The sequence below is a fragment of the Macaca nemestrina genome, chromosome 11, assembly GCF_043159975.1.
Source record: "Macaca nemestrina isolate mMacNem1 chromosome 11, mMacNem.hap1, whole genome shotgun sequence".
NCBI lineage: Eukaryota > Metazoa > Chordata > Mammalia > Primates > Cercopithecidae > Macaca > Macaca nemestrina.
Window position 1 is genome coordinate 66,916,822 of NC_092135.1, and position 16,938 is coordinate 66,933,759.

Genomic DNA, 16,938 nt, shown 5'->3' on the forward strand with positions numbered 1-16,938 from the left:
CTGTCCTCTGTAGCACGTCTCTATTTGTCTGTATTCATTTACATGGTTACTTATTTACTGCTTGTCTTCTCCATTAAACTGTAAATTCCATCAAGGCAAAAAAGAAAACCCCACATTTCTGTTGCTCACTGTTGAATCCCCTGCATTTTCTAAGTGTCTGGCACATAGTAGATGCTGAATAATTACTTATTGAATGAATAACTGGAAGGACAATGAAAATTAAAGGCATTAGCTACTTTAGCACAAGTGAGCAATAAAGTACATTTGTAATACCTGTTCAGTTAAGGATGTTATTGACCTGGCATTTTAGTAACTCATTATGTTTCACAAATACCTTTATTAGTACGTATCTTGGACTGTCATAAAGCTCAGTTATATGAGCTGTTAATTTTTAGCTGAGAGATCACTGACTTTCCATTTTCATGGTATATTTGCTTTTGGACTCAGAAAATCATTTCATAGCTATAAAGTCTTCAGTTAATCTGAAATTATTAAATTGTGGGTTTCATCAATTCAAATGTTTAGCATCTCTTTACTATAAAATGTATAAGTATTACTTGTTTCTCTATAAAATTTCTAGAAGATAACATTGGAAAAACCCTTCTAGACTTTGGCTTAGGCAAAGATTTCATGACTAAGAACCCAAAAGCAAATGCAATAAAACAAAGATAAATAGGTGAGACTTAAACTAAAGAGCTTTTTCACAGCATAAAGAACAGTCAGCGAGTAAACACACAACCCACATGATGCGAGAAAATCTTCACAATCTACACATCTGACAAAGGACTAATATCCAGAATCTACAGCAAACTCAAAAAGTGGGCTAAGGACATGAATAGACAATTCTCAGAAGAAGATATACAACTGGCTAACAAACATATGAAAAAAATGCTCAACATTACTAATGATCAGGGAAATGCAAATCAAAACCACAATGTCTCTTGCAAGAATGGCTATGCTAAAAATATCAAAACATAATAGATGTTGGCATGGATGCGGTGAAAAGGAACACCTCTACACTGCTGGTGGGAATGTAAACTAGTACAACAACTATGGAAAACAGTATGGAAATTCCTTAAATAACTGAATATAGAACTACCATTTGATCCAGCAATCCCACTCCTGGGTATCTACCCAGAGGAATAGAAGTCATTATATAAAAGAGATACTTGCACACACATGTTTATAGCAGCACAATTTACAATTGCAAAACTGTGGAACTAGCCCAAATGCCCATCAATCAACAAGTGGATAAAGAAACTGTGAGATGTGTATATATGATAGAATACTACTCAGCCAGAAAAGGAATGAATTAATGGCATTCACAGCAACCTGGATGGGATTGGAGACTGTTATTCTAAGTGAAGTAACTCAGGAATGGAAAACCAAACAGTGTATGTTCTCACTCATAAGTGGAAGCTAAGCTATGAGGATGCAAAGGCATAAGAATGATACAATAAACTCTGGGGACTCAGGGGAAAAGGATAGGAAGGCAGTGAAGGATAAAAGACTACAACTTGGGTTCAGTGTATACTGCTTGGGCGATGGGAGAACCAAAATCTCACAATCACCACTAAAGGACTTACTCATGTAACCAAATACCACCTGTTTCCCAAAAAACTTATGGAAATAAAAAAAAAATTTTGTTAAGGTATTACTAGTTTCCGCAGACAGACTCCATAAAATCATTGATGCTTTTTTCCTGAGGACACCAAAATAATAAACAAAACATCTAATCCATGGACTTTTCTGAGATACCAGAAGGAAATGTTATGTCTTGGTCAATAAGTCAAGGTACCTGGACGAGGGTTCCTGGTGTATATTCTCCTTCATCCAGGACAAGTGTGGAGCCATACCAGAAGGCCAGTGCATAACACAGAAAGATGAGACACCACACGAATCCTGTAAAGAATCCCATCACTATCCCTTTTCTAATTCCCCAACGCTGGGCAAACACAAGATTTTTCTCATACCTGTGAAGAGAAAACATTTGAGCCAATTTCAGCAGAAACAGCTCAAGTTATAATGTTTAAGACAGGCCATGATGCAGTGGTTTTACAAAATGATCATAAAATCATCCCAAACACAGCAACTTTAGGAAGAAAAATCTCCAACAACCTTTGTGTAGTTTTTTCAAGTTTGTTTTAACCTGACAATGAAACATGTTGAAAGGACGATACTTAACAAAGCTGCCTGATTGCTGCTTGGATTGCATAGTGAGGTAAGCTTGGCCCCAAGAGAAAAAGAATTTTCAACATAAATGTATGAACAAGAGAGATCTAGTATTACTTGTGTCTGAAGTGTTTCCTTGAGTCACATGACATGTCCCTATCAGAAAATAATGCAACGGGTTCCAAATAAGCAGACCAGACTATTTTGTTTCCAGCTCCCCAGGCTTGGAACTAGTGTTTGCACCAACTCATCTACAACTCACCCATCTTCCCTGTGGCTGAGATGCTGTGTTGTGACATACGGGTCAGGTTCACAGCCATGAGACATGGATAACTGAAACTATGTGGAAGTCCAATGCAAGGAATAGGTTTCAGTAATTCTATGATCTAGCCATTAACAATGGGCATTGTCTCATATATAGCTCAGGCATTCTGAAACCACCTTCCTACATCTCAAGAATTGAATTCATGGAGAACTTTTAACCTTTTGCAGGACACAAACTGAAGGTCTATCCTATGTTTTGACCATTTTTAAAACACTACACTGCCTCTTTTATTGACAATAAAAGATAATGTCTTTCATGGTGGAAGAAATATGCTACTGAAATTTTTTACAAGAAATAAAGAACCTCACTCCACAAACCAAAAGAAGTGGGGAAAAGAGGATAATAAGAGGTTGTAAATCCTATTAATCTTTTTTACTTGGTGGATTTGGTAGCAACTGAGAATAACACCATCTTACCAAATCTACAACACATAAAGTAAGATTTACTATTCAGTTGGTAGTTATTTTATAAAAATCAAAGCATGGCACATAGTAAGTACTCAATAAATACCAGATAAATTAAAGAACAAACAAAATTACATTTTAGACAACAGTATTATTTTGGCCATTTGGGTTTTTCTTTTCATTGAGAGTTAACCTCTAGAATAGTGATCTATAATTTATCAACACTAATTTGTTTTTTGAGACAGGGTCTCACTCTGTCATCCAGGCTGGAGTGCAGTAGCATGATCACAGCTCACTGCAACCTCAACCTCCCCAGAATCAGGTGATCCTCCCACCTCAGCCTCCAGAGTTGCTGCGACTACAGGTGCACACCACCATGTCTGGTTAATTTTTGTATTTTTTTGTAGAGATGAGGTTTCGCCATGTTGCCCATGCTGGTCTCAAACTCCTGGCCTCAAGCAACCCACCTGCCTTGGCCTTCCAAAGTGCTGGGATTACAGGTGTGAGCCACCGTGCCCAGTCTGTTTGACTAAATTGAAATCTTATCAGACTTTATAAAGAACATGTAGCATGGTACCTGAATAAAACGTGTTTAATTAAAAAGGTGTTCAATAAAAATGTGTGAAATAGCATTTTGAATCATGCTGGCATTTCGTCATTATTTTTTAATTGACAAAAGTTACATATATTTATGGTATACAACATGATGGTTTGAAGTATGTATAAATTGTGGAATGGCTAAATCAAGATAATTAACAAATGCACTACCGCACATACTTATATTGTGTGTGTGTGTATGTGGTGAGAACGCTTACCTCTCACCTGCCCCCTTCCCCTCAAGGCCCGTGGTACTGTTCTGCTCTCTGCTTCTGTGAGTTCAACTCTGTCAGTGATATCATGGGGTATTTTTCTGTGTCTGGATTATTTCACTTAACGTAATGTCCTCCAGGTTCATCATGTTGCTGCAAATAACAGTATTTTCTTCTTTTTCAAGGCTGAATAGTATTTTATTGAACGTGGCATGTAAATTTACACACACCATATTTTCTTCATTCACTTGTCTGTTGATGGGTGCTTAGGCTGATTCCATATCTTGGCTATTACGAATAATGTTGCAGTGAACATAAGAGAACAGCTATCTCTTGACATACTGATTTCATTTCCTTTGGACATATACCCAATAGTGGGGATGCTGGATCATATGGTAGTTCTATTTTCCATTTTTTGAGGAATCTCCATACTCTTTGGCTGTACTAATTTACTTTCTCACCAAAAGCGATCTGTGTAACAGGGTTTCATTTTCCCCATATACTTGCCAACACTTGATATCTTTCTTCTTTTTATGATGGCCATTCTTACAGATATAAGATGATATCCCATTGTGGTTTTGACTTGTGTTTCCTTGATGATTAGTGATGTGTGACATCTTTTCACATACCTGTTGTATGTTTCTTTTTGTATATTTCTATTTGTATGTTTTTTTTTGAGAAATGGCTATTCAGGTCTTTTGACCATTTTTAATCAGGGTGTTTTCTTGTCATTGAGTTGTTTGTGTTTCTTGTATGTATTGGATATTAATCCCTTATCAGATGTATGGTTTACCAATATTTTCTCTCATTCTGTAAATTGCCTCTTCACTCTGTTGATTGTTTCCTTTCTGAAGCTTTTTAGTTTGATGTAATCCCATCTGTCTATTTTTGCTTTTGTTACCTGCCCTTTTGTGGTTGTGCCAAAAAATCATTGCCTAGACCAATGTCATAGAGCTTCTTCCCTATGCTTTCTTTTAGTAGTTTTTCAGTTTTACATCCTACATTGAAGACTTTAATCCATTTTGAGTTGATGTTTGCGTATAGTGTGAGATAAGGATCAAATTTCATTCTTCTGCATGTGGATATCCAGTTTCCCTAGCATCGTTTATTGAAGAGACTGCCCTTTCCTCATGGTGTGTTATTGGCCTCTTTATTGAAAATCAATTGACTATAAATGCATGGACTTCTTTCTGGGCTCTCTATTCTTTTTCACTGGTCTATGTGTCTGTTTCTGTGATAGTCCATGCTGTTTTGATTGCTATAGTAATCAAATAATCAAATAATCTAATAATAATCTACTACTTTCTAGTAGATTTTGAGATCAGGTAACATGATGCCGCCAGCTTTGTTCTTCTTGTTCAGAATTGCTTTTGCTATTCAATGTCTTTTGTGGTTGCATAAGAAATGGCAAGAATGGGTATTTTTGTCTTGTTCTTATCTTAGTAGGAAAAGCTTTCAAATTCTCACCCTTGAGTATGATTTAGCTGTGGGCTTGTCATGTGTGACCTTTATTGTATTGAGGTACATTCTTTTTATACCTAATTTGTTGAGCGTTTCTGTCAGGAAAGGATGTTGAATTTTGTTAAATGCTTTTTCAGCATCTATTGAGATAACCATATGGTTTTTGTCTTTCATTCTGTTAATGTGGTATATTACATTTATTGACATGCCTATGTTGAACCATCCTTACATCCTAGGGATAAATCCTAGGATCATGGTGAATGATACTTTTCATGTGCTATTCAATTTGGTTTACTAGTATTTTTGTTGAGCATTTTCACATCCATGTTTATCATGGATATTGGCCTTTGATTGTCTTGTAGTATCCTTTTCTGGCTTTGGTATCAAGGTAATATTGGCCTTGTAAAATGAGTGTGAAGTATTCCCTCCTCTTCAATTTTGTGGAAGAATTTGAGGAGGACTGGTACTAGTTTTTCTTTAAATATCTGGTAAAATTCAGCAGTGAAGCTATCAGGTTCTGGGCTTTTCTTTCATGGAAGACTTTTTATTACTGATGCAATCTCCTTACTCATTATTGGTATGTTCAGATTTATTTCTCTTTATTTTTCCATGATTCAACCTTGGTAGGTTGTATTTTTCTAGGGATTTATCCATTTCTTCTAGGTCATCCAATTTGTTGGCATTTGTTTTTAGTAGTCTCTTATGATCCTTTGTACTTCTGTGGTATCAGTTGTAATGTCTCATGTAGGCTTTTCTTTAATGACAGCAAACAGCATTATAGACTGATATGAGGTATAATATGTGTACAAAAATACCATCAGATTTTGAAATAAATATCTACTCTAAGTTGGCTTTCTAAAAATTGCCAAGTGCAACATCTTTAAAAACATACTGCTAAAGGCTTGGGACTTCTTATAGTGCTTTGACCAACCTAAATTACTCTGCTTAGCTCCCTCTTGAACAAGTACTTCCTCTGGAGGCCGTAGACCAGGGTTGGTCTGCCACTTTGCACAGACTGAGAGATTCAGGGTACTACACTGATTGATGAAATTAGGGAAACAATCAGATCCCAATTAACCAACCTTTCAACCTCTCTTTTCTCACCACCAAAAGCAGCCACCGTTCTCATTGATGAAATGACTTCATCAGCCACCACCCCTGCTTTGGCATAGGCCTTCAGTTCATAGTCCGTAAACTTGGACACACTCTAAAAATCAAACGAAGGAAAGAAAATGTGAAGTCCAAGAAATTAGGTAAGTCAGTCTGTCATTTAGATTCATTTAGCATGTGGCATGGTTTAATACAATATCAGATTCTCACTGTAACATCACTGACAGGAGGAAGAAATCTGGTCCAGATTTGGTCTATGGTAAGCTTCATCCAGGGTTGTTTGTTGATATATCAAAATGACCCTACTAAAAGTAAGAACCTCCTCACAGAATAAATTCCAAATAGGACATTCTGTGAGACTAAAGTGTTTCCATCATTATACTAATAAAGTGTTAAGTTAGACCATGTCATAGTTCATTGCTATTAGCCAATGGCCATTGCATAATTTATAGACAAACACCAGAGACACATGCAGATATCATGACTGGGTATACATATAACATATAGAGTATAGGCATGATGTTGAGAGATGATTCCAGATGATTCCAGAAAAGAAAGTTCATTTTCACTCAGTTGGAGACGCTCAACTATGCAGTTTTCATTTTTATAAAAGGAAATGAAAAGACATCTGTACTTAACAGTAGACACATTACTTTTTCTAAAATTGACTTGGATTGAGTCCTAGTCAAAACGAACCCCCAGAGAAACGCCTGGCACAGATAAATAAATAAGAAGAGGAAAAAACACATATTGCAGAAGATCAACTAGTTCAGAAATATAAAAAAATATATAACACCCAGATTAAGGGAGTTTATCTTCCAGTAGTTTTTCCAAACTTTTAGCAGCAAAACTCTTATCAAAATCTTAGATGGAATTCTAAGATGTAAGTTAAGTAAGTATTCATAGTAGTTTTAAAAAACAATATATTTATTTCATCAATGTACATTTGATAAAACATGTGAATTAAAAATGTAACAGTAAGGAAAGTGAGGCTCTTTTTTTTTTTTTTTTTTTTTTTTAAAGAGCCAGGTTCTTGTTCTGTTGCCCAGGCTGGAGTGCAGCAGCACGATGCTAGCTCACTGCATCCTCAAACACCTGGACTCAAGCATTTCACTGGCCTCAGCCTCCTGGGTATCTGAGACTATAGGCACATGCCACCATGCCTGGCTATTTAGAAAGTTTTTTTTTTTTTTTTTTGTAGATATGGGATCTCACTGTGTTACCAAGACTTGAGGCTGTTTTTATTAACATTAAAGTTTACATTTGAGCCGAGTGAAGTTGCTCGTATAGTTTGCTTTATAGTTGCTTGTAGAAGTTTGTTGTATAAGAACAAGCATACACAGACTTGAAAGCAAGACAAGACATGTGCAGACCTACAACATTCCAAATCAGTGACATGTTTATGAGAAGCTGGAAATGGGTACTGAGATGACTAGAGAAGCTAAGCCTTAGATCTGTTTAAAACCAAGTGAACTGGGCTATGTTTTAACCTCCAACATGTTGAAATGTGGCCTATGATCCATGTGAGTGTGTATATTACTTTATCACAGGTTTGAAGAAAGAGATTAGTCTATTTGGAAAAAAAATGAACAAAATGTTTGCAAAACCCCTGAAGCTATTCTGTGGAAGTTGAGGGTTCCCTGGAGTATAGCTGGGAAGTGGTTAGTAGGAAAGACTGCTTAAAGCTTGAATGATATAGTGGATTGAAAAACATATACATCTGTCTTTAGCAATTGATTCTGTGCCTGACACTGCTTAAATGCATATCGTGGATTATTCCCTGAATCATCATAATGTTTTTGGGAGGTATTATCCCTATTTTAAAGACAAAGAAACTGAGGTTTTCATGGGTTAAATGGATTTTTCCTGAGTCACATAACCTGTGATGACCTAGTGAAATGGAGTGAGCTCTTTGCTATTGTCACTTTAAACCATTTTCTATATTATCTGGCAAATGTCTGAGTTATTTAGTCAGTGGACTGTGAGAATATTTTGCTATTGAGCAATAGGAAATTGGTACCTATTGCTCAATGATGTGTGAGTATGTATGCAGTTTTTCAGTTAAATTCTATTCTAATTTATAGCAAATTTTTAGTATGCCTGATCCCATAATGTGCTATCTAATGTGACTGATCTAATAATAATTTCTCAGTCCTTGGGAGTGTTTTTAGCTGATGTGATCCAAAATTCCTATTCCTATATGTTGTCCAGGCCTCAATACCTGGGGAACCAAGACAGTGACTGGGATAACTCTTGGAATGGGTCAAATCACTTCTCTCTGAAAGAGGTTATCTGAAAGATAAGATGAAATGGAGAACACAGTTATGATTGCAGAAATCCTTCTTATGTGCTTGTTAATGCTCTGAGTCTGTTGTGCCATTTCAGGGAAGTGCCTGAGCTTGGCAGTACATGGGGAACAATAGGCATATTGGAGAGTGAGTGGGGTTTGGAGTCAGAACCCCTTAGACTTGAATCCTGCTCTGCCAGCGGTGAGTCCCAGACAAATCTCCTTACCTCTCTGAGCCTAGTTTCTTATATTTAAAATGATGCTAGTGCTCACTTTATAAGATTGTTGTAAGGATTAGAGATAATGACTATTAAGCTCCTAATAGTGCCTAGAGAAACAGTGAATGCTCAATAAATGTATTTGCTGTTAATAAAACAATATTTACCTTATTAAAACATCATTAATCCCTATTTGATGAAATGTCATTTGACATTGGGGAGCAATCTAACAAACTACATGAAAATAGTGATAATTATGTTGCTAACTATACTCAGGAAAATGGACTCGAGCTTCACGTTTTTGGTTGTTTATGAGGGCAAATGTCTTTCCATGGAGAGATGCAAAAAGACATTCTTACCAGACCAATGGTGGCTGCTCCAATCCCAATGAGAGGGCTGACAGAAATAATAACCAAGGTCAATTTCCAACCCCTGAAAAATCCCAACAGGAACCCACAGATGGTCGAGGTCATGCGCTGAATGAAAAGGGCCATTTGGTCAGCTATGGCATCATTGATTTTATTAATATCACTAGAAACCAGAAAGATTTTGGTCACTAAAGCTGAATTTGATCATTCAAATGTCTTGCTGAAAGTCTCAGTCTTTCTCTTTTAAACATTCCCATCTCTCCATCCCCATCACCCTTGGGTAGCATTAACAGCCTCTCAAATCTTGGAAAATTTGCTGCACCTTGGGATGTTATCAAGCCTCTTTCCTCATTGCCAACCAACTTTGTCCTTAATCTAGGTCTCACAACGGGTACTAATTGTTGATAAAGGCTTTTGCCAACCATCTTATTTGCCTTTTTCTTTTACATGGCTAATATCCTTGCTCTGTCTTGAAAAGCCTTTCTTCATGTCTGCTGAATCCTTTCAGCCTCAAGGTTCTAGTCACATACCTCCTCGTTCATCAATCTTGTATAATCCCCCAAGAAGTTACACATTTCTCCCTGTGTTCCCATAACACTGTAATTAATGCCTGTGCATGTGTATGTGTGTAGAATTACTGCATTCTGCTTAGAGGCAGTATAGAGTAGCGGTGAAGAGTACAGATTCTGGAGCCAGACTAAGAATTTGAATACAAACTCTTGTTGGGCAAGTTACTTAACCTTTTCTGTGGCTCAATTTTCCTGTCTGTAAAATGAGAACAATAATAGAACCTACCCCAGTGGGTAGTAATGAGGATTGAAGTAGTGAATGTATGTAAAGCCTATAGAACAGCGCCTGGCATATAATAAACCATATATGCTAGTTCTGATTATTTGCTTGCACTTCTTATTTCCCCTACTAGGCTGTAAGTGCCTTAAGAGCACAAGTACAAGGTAATTGCTACAGAATATTGATTGAATATAATTATATTAAATTCATATTCCTGAGAACATTTCCTTAACCTCTTGTCCAGATGGAGTGAATAGAGCTTGTAACTAAATAGCAAGAAAGAACCTAAGACATCACCCAGATATTAGGCCATTGTTTCTGGCAAGGTTAGATAACTGTTCAAGGTCACAGTAAGGAGCAGAGTAAGTGCTGGATGAGCAGAGTAAGTGCTGGAAGCTAGGGGTCCTGACTTTCAGTATGCATTATCTACACTGTAGAGTGACTGTCTTTCAGGGGACCTCAAAATTCAGTTCAGTAGGGTTCAACCAATTCTAATTCCTCTCATTTAGAATTCCTGGGTGGCTGTTAATGACCTAAACCAGGTGTAAACAGCTAAATAACCTTTTTAACTGTCTTCTATAATACTTCATTTCTAATATTTTAATTGAGGTCTACACACCAAATTGCAGTACCTTGGCTTTCAATTTTTAATGTCCATACTTGACAGTGTATTACCTATGAAAAAGTCATGCCACCTAGGAAAGCCCAATTTAAGAGATGAAACAGGAAAACTGAAAAATACTTTTAAATTGTTATTTAATTTAGAAAGAAGAGTTTTATTATCCAAAATCACACACTAACATACTGTTTTACAAGCTACTTACTCAGAGAATCTTGTATTCAGCTCCCCCACTGAATTGCAGTCAAACCATCCTATTTCCATTCTCATTATTCTCCTAAAGTAAAATTTTCTCATTTTCTGTGTCTGACGAGCTGCGGCAATGACCCAAAAGCATATCTGAAAATGGACAAAGGAAGGTTTAGCATTACAGTGTCTAAAATTTTGTTAATTTCTTCTTTTTTTCAGAAGAAAGTACTTTCAATACAACAGTTGAGAAAAGGGGGAAAATAATTCAGAAAATGCCTCTTCTTGGGAGCTAAGGTGTGAGCTCTGTCATCTGCCTGCTAAAAGTGGAGGTAAACAGAACTTTGGGCAGGGTAGCCTGAGATTTGGGTTTGAATCCAGCTCTGACCCTTAAGCAGGTCCGTGTCTTCTGGACTTTACCCTACAGAGCTTCACTTTCCTCATGTGTAAAAGAAGGCTCACAGAACCAAAAATAAGGCATTATTGTTCTTAAATAACTTTTTTTCCATGCTATTTCTGAGTGAATTTCCCTCCTGAAAGACCTGCCTGGAAGCATTCATGCATAGTTTTCAGGCAATAATTTTCAAGAAATGTAAGACAAAAATTATGACATCAGCATAAATCTAATCTGCTGATAGATTTTCCCAAACTATTTTTTTAAAAAGCCTGTTATTAAAATTCCCAATGCCTAAATGGGAAAAATTGATTCATTTCTCTTTACAAACACCACTGCCTGGAATTCTTGAATGAATGGGAAGGAATTCATTATTTTTCTGCAAAAGAAAGCAAAAGATAAAATATTTTTCTTTCTTAACAAGGGTTAAGTACCTCCAAGCCCTTCCATCACTTAAATCTAAAATATGCTCTAGATTCAGCTTTTCAGAATTTGGGTTGGAATGCAGTTTGGTGAGACTTTAGCAATGCGAGAAAAAGAAAGTAAATTTTGTTTTCCTCTATCTCTCCCTCCCCTACTTTCTTCAAGCTACTCAACTGCCCCCTACAAACACACCTGCAAATGTCCATTTCTGGATATAGAAGAGAGGATGAAGTAGGGAAAGGCAGGGGACGACAGGACATTACAACTACGAGTCTATTATTCATCTCTCTGGACAACCACTTGCATCCTCCTAAGTTGTCCACCTGAGAGAAGAATCCCTACCCATTCTCTCATGTCCTCTGGAAACAGACTGTAGTTCTTAGGGCTTCTGATTAGCCTAAAGGGTGGCAACACGTTGCATCTCATTGTAATGTCTTTGAGGTCAGATATTGATCTATAAATTATATGGAGGAGATACTAACTTGAATATATCCTGTGATAAGTACTGCGACAGCAATTCCAGCATAGTAACTGGCAAATCTGATCATTTCGCTCTCAATGTTCAGCAACCTTCAAAAGAGGGAAAAGAATGTTCATACTTGCAAGTAGGATCAAGCTAAGAGAGATTACATTTGTGGATATAGAGGGATTTAAAAATATATATATATTTTAAAATATATATTATATACTTTAAATATATATTATATATAATATATAATAGATATACTGTATATAGTATATTTCTATTAAACATAATAAGACATTTTATCTATGCAAAATTATAATAAATCCAACCAAATTTCTAAATAGTACCAATCACAGAAAATATGCATATCCCCTTCATTTTTATAGGCAAAGATGCTGGGACCATGAAATAATTAATTAGCAGTGGTTGGAAGCCAGGATGCCCTAAATGGCAGCCCAGGGCTTGGTCCACTTTAGTCTCTTTCATGCATACTCATTATGCAGTGATACAGCAATCATAGGTAAGAAAGATTTTCAAAAGCCAGATAGGCTGTCTGAAAAGAAACTGATAGAATGATGTGTGCTGTAAATCAGGAGGCTTACTATTACCTCTTCTAGGAATGCAAGCCAGCTTTTCAACTTCTCTATCTCAGAGTGACACTGAAAAATGTGCCTGTTATCTTCCCATGGGAGAGAAAAGTGTTTTATTAGCCCTGTCTTTTGCTGACTACAGCCTAATCTTCATTCACCAGGACAATTTCTAAGGTTGAAGCCAGACACTTGTGGGAAATAGCAAGAAGAAAAGTAGCAAAGAAAAATACTTCGGCATTTTTCCCAGCAGCACTACCATGTTGCTGCACAGGGCTTGGGATTGGCAGTGCCAGGGAGGGGAGGAAAAAATTCTGAAGTTGCTTTCAGGAATGAAGGCATTCCATAATTAGAAAATTAACATATTGGTTGATGACAGTTATGATCCTCAGGGACAAGTTACATGGTATAGAGTCTACTTTAGAAAATCAGAAAGCAGCCTGTTTAGCATGGGTTCTTCATCCCACATCCTTTTTGCTCTCTGTCAGGCCTTCATTTTGTGGCTTGAGCTTGAATTTTTTTCTCTCTCTATTGAACTCAGATCAAGCATTGCAATAGAATTCATTTAATACAGAATAAACTGCACTATTAGTCAATATCTTTATTGACTATATTTATATTGAGTACATTTATGCTTGTCTTGCTAATAGATTGCAAGCTACTCAAGGTCAAGGGCTGGGCTTATACTGCTTGTTCACTCTTCCTGAAATCAATAAATGTTTCTGGATTTTGTTTTGACTTTCAAAATATGAATTAGGAAGGGAAATAACTGTTGTGGTCAACCCTTCTGACAACCTCAAAAGCAGCTAAGGTCTCTTGTGCTCACCACATTCCCAGTCTTTCATGATGACTAAGAAGAATGCTGAGATGAACAAGAACTAGAAAATCATAAACTTATCTATGAGGATCTACAATCAGAGGCTCTTATAAAAGCTAAATATCTCTGAATAGAGAGTATACTATACTATTATAAGTAAAAGCTTTCTAATGTATACATGAGTCAATTCTCTTCATTTTCAGTTTGTTTTGGGGTGTCTAAAACCAGAAAACTATAAGTATTTGTCCAAACATTTTACTTAGAGAATAGTAGTTAACAGAGGCTGGGAAGAGCAGTGGAGGGGGACGGATGGGGAGAGGTTGGTCAACAGGTACAAAGTTACTGTTCAGGAATAAGTTCTGGTACTACATTGCATAGTAGGTGACTATAGTTAACAATAATACATTGACTATTTCAAGAGAGCTAGAAGAGAGGATTTTGAATGTTCCTACCACAATGGCATGATAAATGTCTTAGGTGATGGAAATGGTAATTATTTGATTTGATCATTACACATTGTATACATGCATCAAAACATCACACTGTATCCCATAAATATGTATAGTTGTGTGGCAATTAAAATTATAAATAATAAATAACTTTACTTAAATTTCCTGTGGTGTCTTTATTCTATAAGCACTTTAAGCAGAAGTGATGAAGTGACTGTCATTAAAAATGCCAGTTTACAAACATATGTGGATTAAGGGTGTTGGGCACTGGCCCAGCTCTGGGATTTTCTGGTACAAAATTCAGGAGAATTCTATCACTGCTGGATGGTGCAGATAAAGATATTGCAGTTTATCACGCTTTTCAGCCCTGTCACTGAAATGAGTGGTTAACTCATTTTTATTTTATTCTGGGAAGAAGAGGTGATTAAGGCATTAGAGAACTTGATAATATTTCTGGAACAACAGAACAAACCTATCGGAAAAACTGACAGGAAGGAAAAGAGCAGGCCTGGCTTTGCTCCCTTGACTACACACCAAGGTATTTATTGTCTGAATGGTGGGAACACTTGTCATCATAAAACCCCAGGAAGGATTCTATAAAGTATGCAGGTGATTTGGACCACAGAATGGCATTTTATTTTTAACAGCAAAAACTGACATGAATCTACTTGAACGAATTAAGATTCCCCATTTGTTGAATAACAAAGACTCATTTGTTGAATAGCAAAGAAGGGAGAGAGATGACAATTAGAGGAAAGGATAAGAGATGTTTTACAAATTATTATGATATGAGGACTTATTTTGCTTTTTTTTTTTCTTTTTACCTTGTTTTGGAAACTTTTTATCTTTTCTTTTGTTTTACCTTGTTTTGTCATTCAATTTACACATCAAGCTTACAGATTAACTAAAGCCGTATCTTGCAAATACCTTGTAAAACTGTAGGACAATATCACACCCAAGATATTGACACTGATACAATCAAGATCAGGACGTTCTCATCATCTCAAGGCCCCCTCATATTGTCCTTTTACACCTCCACATGCTTCTCTCCAATCCCCACATCCTCCTTAGCCCCAGCTACAACCAATCTGTTCTCCTTTGCTGTAATTTTGTCATTTCAAGAATGTTATATAAATGGAATCATACAATGTAGAACCTTTTGGGGTTGGCTTTTTTCCACTCAGCATAATTCTTTCAAGTTTCATCATTAACAGCTCATTCCCATTTATTAAGGAGGATTCCATATAATATAGATGTCTCACAGTTTGTTTAACCACTCATCCTTTGGAGGATATCTGGGCTGTTTCCAATTTTTATCTATTAGAAATTAAGCAGCTATAAACATTTGTGTATAGGTTTTTATGTGAGCATAAGTTTTCATTTCTCTGGAATAAATCCCCAAGAGTAGAAATGCTGGGTCATATGGTAGTTGAGTGTTTAGATTTTTTTTTAATTACCAAACTGTTTTCCAGGATAGCTATGACATGGTTTGAATGGCATGAGTGATTGTATGAGTGATCCAGTTCTTCCACATCCTCATCAACATTTAGGGTTATCACTATTTTTAATTTTAGCCATTCCGATAAATCTATGGTAAGAGCTTATTTTGATTTAATTTGCATTTCTCTATTGATGCTGTTTAACAGATTTCATGTGCTCATTTGCTGTCTTATATCCTTACTCTTGGCTTTTTCCCATCTTTGAACTGAAATTTGCTATTATTTTAACACTGAGTTTTGAGAACTCTTTTTTAAAATTGTTTAATTCCTACAACTTTTATTTTTTCACAATTTGAAAAAGATGCACTTTTTCTTTCTATTTTATATGGCATGCATAAAACAATGAGTAATGTTCATATAATGCCTTAGAGCAAGCTTCCCCACAGGTCCCAAGCCAACTAGGAAGGCCCAAAACAAATTCGTAAACTTTCTTTTTTTTTTTTTAATTATACTTTAAGTTCTAGGGTGCATGTGCACAATGTGCAGGTTTGTCACATATGTCTACATGTGCCATGTTGGTGTGCTGCACCCATTAACTCGTCATTTACATTAGGTATATCTCCTAATGCTATACTTCCCCTGTCCTCTCACTCCACAACAGGTCCCGGTGTGTGATGTTCCCCTTCCTGTGTCCAAGTGATCTCATTGTTCAGTTCCCACCTATGAGCGAGAACATGCAGTGTTTGGTTTTCTGTTCTTGTGATAGTTCCCTGAGAATGATGGTTTCCAGCTGCATCCATGTCCCTACAAAGGACACGAACTCATCCTTTTTTATGGCTGCATGGTATTCCATAGTGTATATGTGCCACATTTTCTTAATCCAGTCTGTCATTGATGGACATTTGGGTTGGTTCCGAGTCTTTGCTATTGTGAATAGTGCCGCAATAAACATACGTGTGCATGTGTCTTTATAGCAGCAGCATTTGTAATCCTTTGGGTATATACCCAGTAATGGGATTGCTGGGTCAAATGGTATTTCTAGTTCAAGATCCTTGAGGAATTGCCACACTGTCTTCCACAATGGTTGAACTAGTTTACAGTCCCACCAACAGTGTAAAAGTGTTCCTATTTCTCCACATCCTCTCTAGCACCTGTTGTTTCCTAACTTTTTAATGATTGCCATTCTAACTGGTGTGAGATAGTATCTCATTGTGGTTTTGATTTGCATTTCTCTGATGGCCAGTGATGATGAGCGTTTTTTCATATGCCTGCTGGTTGCATAAGATAATTCTTTAAATATTCTGGATCCCAGTCCTTTTTTGGATACATAAGTTGCAAATATGTTCTCCCAGTCAGTAGCTTGTCTTTTCTTTCTCTTAACAGGATCTTTTACAAAGTTTTTTAATTTTTTTGAAGTCCAATTTATCACATTTTCCCTTTATGAATTGTGCTTTTGGTGTAATTTACATGCTCTGTCCAACCCTAGAACAAGAAAATGGTCTCTTCCATATTTTTCTAAAAGTTTAGTTTTATTTGTTACATATAAGCCCATGATTCATTTGAGCTAACTTTTGTGTAATTTCATTTTTTTTTTTTTATGCCTACGGATGTCCAA

The 16,938-nt window shown here is 36.5% G+C and overlaps 1 protein-coding gene across 3 annotated transcripts in view; it reads right to left on the reverse strand.

Annotated features, from left to right (window-relative positions):
- LOC105483284 (ATP binding cassette subfamily B member 11) overlaps nucleotides 1-16,938 on the reverse strand; it is a 120,949-nt gene that overhangs the window by 71,517 nt on the left and 32,494 nt on the right. For all 3 annotated transcript variants that reach the window (XM_071072902.1, XM_071072901.1, XM_071072903.1), the window contains 5 exons: nucleotides 12,048-12,135; nucleotides 10,768-10,901; nucleotides 9,146-9,317; nucleotides 6,254-6,378; nucleotides 1,799-1,973 (listed from right to left, as the gene is read on the reverse strand). In XM_071072902.1, the coding sequence (XP_070929003.1) occupies nucleotides 1,799-1,973; nucleotides 6,254-6,378; nucleotides 9,146-9,317; nucleotides 10,768-10,901; nucleotides 12,048-12,135 (694 nt within the window). The remainder of the gene's footprint in view (nucleotides 1-1,798; nucleotides 1,974-6,253; nucleotides 6,379-9,145; nucleotides 9,318-10,767; nucleotides 10,902-12,047; nucleotides 12,136-16,938) is intronic.